The 7261-nt window shown below is 31.3% G+C and overlaps 2 protein-coding genes across 2 annotated transcripts; both read right to left on the bottom strand.

The window, feature by feature from the left end:
* LOC107938590 (RING-H2 finger protein ATL64) lies at nt 1-1625 on the bottom strand. The gene is made up of 3 exons (XM_016871807.1): nt 1211-1625; nt 504-601; nt 1-398 (listed from the first exon to the last, which is right to left on the bottom strand). The coding sequence occupies exons 1-3, from the start codon at nt 1472-1474 to the stop codon at nt 149-151; spliced, it is 612 nt and encodes a 203-aa protein (XP_016727296.1). The 5' UTR covers nt 1475-1625; the 3' UTR covers nt 1-148.
* Nucleotides 1626-2688: 1063 nt separating this feature from the next.
* Nucleotides 2689-6976, bottom strand: LOC107919491 (two-component response regulator ARR1). The gene is made up of 5 exons (XM_016848947.1): nt 6853-6976; nt 5193-5345; nt 4536-4922; nt 3702-3775; nt 2689-2895 (listed from the first exon to the last, which is right to left on the bottom strand). The coding sequence occupies exons 1-5, from the start codon at nt 6974-6976 to the stop codon at nt 2689-2691; spliced, it is 945 nt and encodes a 314-aa protein (XP_016704436.1).
* Between the last annotated feature and the right edge of the window lie 285 nt (nt 6977-7261).

Here is a 7261-nt window from a genome sequence, read left to right as displayed (position 1 = left end):
TCCAAATTTTATTGGCCCAATTGAGTTATATACATTTTTCTCACAAGGTTATGGAAATTTATATACAAAATAAAATCCCAGCAACCACCCTTTGTTGGTTACGAAGAAGAATCTAATGCAAAAAAACCTTGGTTCTTTCAATAAAATTTCACGTATTCATGTCTGGATTTGTAGAAGATGATGAACATTGAGGACTTGGTAATGTAATCATTGTCCTAAATGTTGCAGCTCTCATTTGTTTTGTTTCACCAATGTCCTGCAAAGGTAAACGACAGACAGGACAAGTGGATTGTTTTCTTATCCATAGGTCAATGCAAGACAGATGAAAGTTGTGGCCACATTTAGGCATGATTCTGAGCACCTGTTTCTCTTGGTAGTCGCCTAAATATATGGAGCATCTGTATAAAGAAAACCAAATGCAGACAACCTTAATGGAATGTAATAAAATGAATGTTCCATTGTTGAAATGTACGTAATGGAATGTAAAGGGTGGTTGTACTTACTGTGTATCTTCAATGGAAGTGAATGTCTCACTGTTGAACCTTAAGGTGGGTATTGTAGCTACTACAACTGGTTCAAGCCCTCTAATCTGTTCTTCTGCCTGAAAAAAAATGGAAGTGAAAAACCCGAAGCTCAATCAGGTCTAGTGCCTATTTGTAGAAACCTTTTTCCCCTACCCATTAGACTGGTGTTGATACACAAATGAGGTGGTGATGTCTTACGACGGTTCAACCGTACGATAGTTGGAGATGGTAGAAAGTCGTTAGAGGAACGGTGGTGGCTCGATTAGGCTGGAAAGTTGGGTATTTTTAGGATTACCTTACGTCTTTATTTGTCTCGAGGTATCATGTGACGTTACGCAGGGGCATTTGTAGGTTGGTGACCTATCCTAACTGGTCTAGATAGAGTAACACAAGGATAGAAGGATCAATGAGTCGAATCTACTTGATATGATGGCTTTCTAAAAAGGTTAAAATTTTAATTTAATCATTTTGAAAACTATTAAAATATAAATTAATGTGGAATCTTCTGCTAACAGAATGTAAAGAAAACTTAGGACTAATTCACTCGATATATTGTTTTCTACATGAATTGGTTCTATGACAACATCAAAAGCAATCAAGTGAACATTTCCATGGCACAAATTGACAAATTTGTTCTTTTTCTGACAAGAACAGAAAAAAGTTTCAGTTGAGAGAATGAAATATACCTGTTGAAGATCAATCTCGGACTGTCTGTGAAACATTTGTCTAGATTGAGACCCTCGAATCCTCCCACAAATTATTCTTGAACAAATAAACACAATAAAAATAACACTCGTTGCAAAAGCAATAGCAGTTGTGATCAAATTCATGCCCGAAGTCATCATCTTTTTAACTGTCCTGTTTCTAAAAAAAGAAGAAAGAAAACAGCTCCCGAAAACCAACCAATATACAGTGACAAATTCAAGACCAAACAAAAACCAGATTAACATACAAATAAAGAAAGACAGAAACTAACAACGAAGACCCAAATCAGGATTTTACCAGATTAAGACATGTTTGAAGGCAAACTGGGGGAAAAGTCAGTTTCTGGCACCAAAATTCCAGAGAATTGATTATAATAAAAAGTAAAACTGGATATAATATATATATAACATTTATTCAGATTATTTTATAAGATTGTTTGTTTCAATTTCAAGGTATATAATCTCATGGTCTGCTGCTTTATTATCAATAGAATTTGTCTAAAAATTTTGGGTTATTCTTCTTTGTTCCAAAAGATTAATATTTTACTTTGGTTTCAATATTCAATGTTTACTTTGATATCAAGATTAAACTACCAAACTCTATTATGTGAGCTAATGAATATTTGATGCACGGGTGATAGTTAAAGAACATAACTACTTAATTAGAAAAAAAAACCTTCAAGTATCGAATTAAACATTAAAATCAAATTCAAGTGCTTAAGTGGGAAACAAGAAAATATCAAATTAAAAAAAACTTAGGTGCTGAAGTGTACATTGAAGTCAAACTCAGATACAAAATTGAATTATACATCATTTGGTTCTTGATTTCTGCTTCAATGTTCGATTTGATACTTTGTGTGTTTCATTTTGTTATCAGGTTTTAATGTTCAATTTGATATCTAGACCAAATCACATTATGTGACTCAATGAATATTTGACACATGTTCTCTAAACACATAGTTACTTAATTGGGACAAAAAATAACTCAACTATCAAATTGAATATTAAAATCAAATTCAGATAACAATTGAAATAAAAAAAAACTTAAATATCAAAATGAACAAAAAGAAACATTGAAATCAAATCTAAATACTAAATCTAATATTAAACCAAACTCGTATATCAAATAATATATTATTTTTTTTCCATTTGTGAATGTTGCTTTGCTTACTAATGATAGTTTTCATTTTCTAATATTATTACAAATGCTTACCTTGCTCAACACGCCCCATTTTCCTTACAATATTTATTAATTTCTACCATACATCACACTTTGCAATTATTTTAAATCTGTTTTTTTGCTTAAATCAAAGTCTTGATCATTTGATTACTACATGCATGTTGTCATTAAATATATATATTTAATAGTTGACTTTCCCTTTGCACCAAATTCTCTATGAACAAATTGAAAATTGATGGGTCTACCATAAACCATGATCTTCCATTGCGTAAAAGGTACTTTAACCATTAAGATTGTCTTGAACCAGATCATTGATATAACCATGTTGTTCTGCAACTGACGTTGTTTGTGCTGTGTCTGTAAAACGATGAAACCCATTTCTTGGACTGAATTCAGACAAGGCATGATGCGATGCTGCTTGTGATACAGTGGAGCTTATGGTGTTTTGAATTGCTTCTTGTTGGCGTTTCAATAAGAGACGATGTTTCTGAAAAATGAACATTAAAGTAAATCTTATTGCGGATTAGATTGATTGAGGTAAGAATTTAAAGAAAGGGATTAAACTAGTTGAATCATGAATAAAAATTGATTGAATCAATGAAAAAAAAGTTTATCTCTAAACTCACTAATTAATCCGACTAGCCCAAATCCTAAAAAAAAAGTTAATCTAATAAAAATATAAATAAAAAAACCAGCCCTAAACTCACCAACCAACCACCCCAAATTCAACTTAAATCCAAAAAAGTGGAAATACATCCAAGGTCATTAAACTATTAGTAAATTTATATTTTGATCACTAAACTTAAAAAAAAAAGGATCATTGAACTATTTAAAAGTTTTTATTCAAGTCATTGGCTGTTAAAATCATTGTCGTATGACTTTTTTTATTTGCACTATATTGATTCTCAAATCATTACTAGGAGCTTGCTTGTTGGGCTTTATATATATATATAACTCAATAGCCTAATGACTTAGATAAAAACTTTTGAATAGTTCAATGACTTAAATGAAAACTTTCAAATAATTTAATGATCATTTTGCATCTTCTCAAGATGTAGTTTACCCAAAAAATAAAAGTATTTTTTTTAAATATTGGATTGATCAAATCAATTGTCAAATAAATTAAATCGAGTGAATCAAAATCTGATAACTTGACTGGTTCAATCACCGAACTGATTTTGAAGCATGATATTGCTTGTAGCAATATAATTGAATGCAATTGAATGGGACCAATTAAAGTAATTAAATTTAATAATACAAAGAAGGATTTACATTGTATTGATAAGGACAAACCTGCAAATGGCTTGAAACATTTTCTTTCCTCAATCCAGTGACATTCATAACCTGAAGTATTTTCTTTGGATAAGCTAACAAAAAACAAAGAAGATGATAATTATAGAGACCGGTTGTCATTATAATCAATAGTTCAATATAGATTTGTTGAGGCATTTGGAGTCAATGAATCATTCAATGGCTTGGAATTTGTCCTAAAGTCGGGTCGGGTTTTATATCCCACGAAAAGCTTAAATGTTTGACATGGTGGGTTCAACAGCATGGGAGTGCCTTGTTTAATCAAGTTGTGCATGGTGCACAACTATCTACCAAGGGGATGAGAGCATCCGCACTTGGTAAATTTTGAACTCTTGCCCTTTAGTGGTAGCATATGTGCCCTTAATTGCTTATTTAAGGGTTAAGTGCTTATGGGCCAAGTCGAGTTTAAGTATGAACTTAGCACACTTTAAGCTTGCCTAAGTCTGGTCCAACTCAAAGCATGGGCCTAAAATTTTGCCTAAGCCCAACTATATTTGTAAATGGCTAATCTAAGCCTATTTTAGGTCGACCCATATTATTTTCTTTGAAATTTCTAAAAATATTTATATTACTTTTACCTATGTAGACCACACACGACCCGATCTAATGCGACACTTTTACTCTATTGAATTTATTGCCTTAGGAACTCGGGCTCGCAAAGTTGAGAGACAAAACCTCAACTTGACTTTGAGAAATTCTAATTCATTGAGGGTATGTTGGCTCCAAATATACGACACTTTGAAACCTTTTTCGAAAAGAATAGACTTGTAACAAGTGTAAAAATCAAATTTATAGAATTCTAGTCTAGAAACATACCTTCACTACCAAGCATGTCAATAGCTTGGAGGAACCTATTGTGTAGCTCATTAGTCCAAATTAGCTTTGGCTTCTTTAGAGTTGAAGAACCTTGATCACAATTATCTCCCTCCTTATCATTCTCCACTTCGAGTGGTCGTTTCCTTTTCTCATCCCGAAGATTCCGCCTCCCATCAACGACAACACCCAACGCACTCTCCATTGATTGTACCTCCTTGATACAACTTTTAGCTTCAACAATCGGTACATTAATTTCCTGTCCCTTAATTAATGTAAATTGCCATAGGTTCTTAATGTCATCCATGGTGATTGGTTTCTCAAGGTGCAACGTTGCACCTTTGAAGAGGCTACCTAGCACGGAATTCCTATCATAATCGGTCGACATGACTGCATAATAGATGCCATAAAAAAGTTCATATAGATTAATAAAAGGGTTAATGTTTGATACATTGACAGTGTAATTTTTTTATTCCACAATCAGCTTTAAAAAATTTTCATGTCTCTTTTTTTAAATACTTATTTTTTTAATATTTTACTAAACCCTTATAAGACACTTGTCAATCCTTTGAATTTAATTGTAGAGTCTAAAAACTCCATTGACAGTGTATCAAATATTAATTCTTAATAAAAACAGGTAATTAAAAGGCAAGTACTTACCAATAATAGGAATGCTAGATATGTTCCTTATGGTCTCAAGTAGCTCATATTTATCCATATCATGGAGGCAAGCTTCCATTAGGACAAGGTCAATTTTGTGTTGTTGATCACGTATGATGCAAAGTGCATCTGTTGCTTGTTTAGTTGTCACCACTGTAAAGGGACAAAAATGTTTTAGTATATAAAGTGATTAATAAGTTGCATAGGAAAGACAAGGGGTCGGTTTTGTGCAAAGTTTTTAAGATATTGGTGGTCGAATCGGTTAGGCCATCGATTCACCGATTGGATCAAATCGATGGGTCCAATTGAACCCATTAAAAAACATTAAAAATTCATAAATTTTTTTTTTGTTCAACTAATTCGTATTGGTTTGAGGTTCAACTGGTCAAATGATCTCCAAATAGATACCTCAACCGGTTCTTGGTCCAATCGGTTTGATTTAAACATCATTGATTTTTTATTTCCTTGACCCTAACTTGATTTTTTTATCTAAGAATGTGTTTTTAGTTAAAATTTTAATACTTGAACTCGATCTCGAAAAAAATATTCCTTGAATTTTAACTAACCTATCTTGAAATATTAAATTTTTTAATTATATTGATTTAGTCCTTATACTTAAAAAGATAAAAAAAAGTCGTACTACTTTGTTATTTAAAAATCTCGATCCAATCAATAAAATTGTAATTATTTTTTTTTCAAAATTTATCAACTTGCAAATTTAATGAAGCTATCCTTATATGACATCACATATGATTGATAGAAAATAAACTTGTTAATAGAAACTACTTCTTAATGATAATGATAGGACTATGATTTTTAAATTGAAAAAGTAGGAGGATTGAATTTTTAACTTCTAAAGTTACGAAACAAATCTCAAATTCTATACAAGGACTAAAAGCACATTTTAACCTTAAATAGAATACATATTATAAAATCTAATAATAGATTTTAATTATAAATAATTAAAATATATAAAAAAAAAGTTAAAATGTTAAAAAAGGATATTTTAATAAATTTATCCAGTAAGACAATGCATGTTTGATCTAAACCCGACCTGAACTAAAAAAAATAGTTGAAAATCCATCGGCACTATCCCCAAATCTTTCTTTTGATATTAGGTTGGGAGGAAACTCAATGTATTTAGACTAATTTACCATCCTTAGGGGCGAATTTAAGGGGTAGGTAGCCGCCTTCCCCCCCCCCCCCAAAAAAGAAAATTGTAAATTCAGTCTTCTCATAAATAATGAAATCACAAAATAGTATATGGTAAAACTGCACTTTAGCCCTACAATTGAAAAAAAATTGGTCCTTAAATGATAAAATTATATTTTGACCTTTAAAAAATTTATAATTAAATTTCAACCACTCCTAAGAAACATTTCTAGATTTCCCCTCTTAAACTAGCGTGTCCAAACATCTACCTAATTCAGGATCAAAGAAGAGATGTATGCTTGATCTAAACCTGATTCGACCTGAACTAAAAACTTTTGAGCAAAAGCCCACTCACTCAATCTCATCCCCAAACTCAATTTCAAAAAAAGAAAAAAAATCTCCCAATATGGTCAGGTAAGGTCAAAACCCGACGGATTCGTATTATTTTTTCATCCCTAACCTAATATATCAAATTCTTTAAGGTCAAAGAAGTGATGAATGAAATCACCTTTATAGCCAAAGCTTCTAAGCATCTTTGATAGGATAATGAGACATGTTGAATCACCATCTACAAGCAAAACAGTAACACCTGCATATACATTGTTCATGTTGGATTCATATGAGATAGCCATTTTTTAAGTTGAAGCACTCACATGTACTAGCTTGAGATGCTTATATATTACAAAATTTTAAGTTTTTAGGGTTGTTTTTGGACATGTGATTTATAAACATGCCATATATAGTGTATAATCAGTTTCCATATTAAGATATTGAAAAAATTATATCAAATGAAATGAAGAATTAATTTGACTCAATTTTTTATTTTTAATTAAACTTAATTTGATTCATTTGACTCATTAATGTGTTAAGAATGTTTCCATAATAGTTGTTTTGACTAAGTTATAAAAAGGAAATTT

Source organism: Gossypium hirsutum, chromosome A12 (genome assembly GCF_007990345.1).
Source record: "Gossypium hirsutum isolate 1008001.06 chromosome A12, Gossypium_hirsutum_v2.1, whole genome shotgun sequence".
In the NCBI taxonomy this organism is placed as follows: domain Eukaryota; kingdom Viridiplantae; phylum Streptophyta; class Magnoliopsida; order Malvales; family Malvaceae; genus Gossypium; species Gossypium hirsutum.
This window is presented reverse-complemented; position numbering and strand designations above follow the sequence as displayed.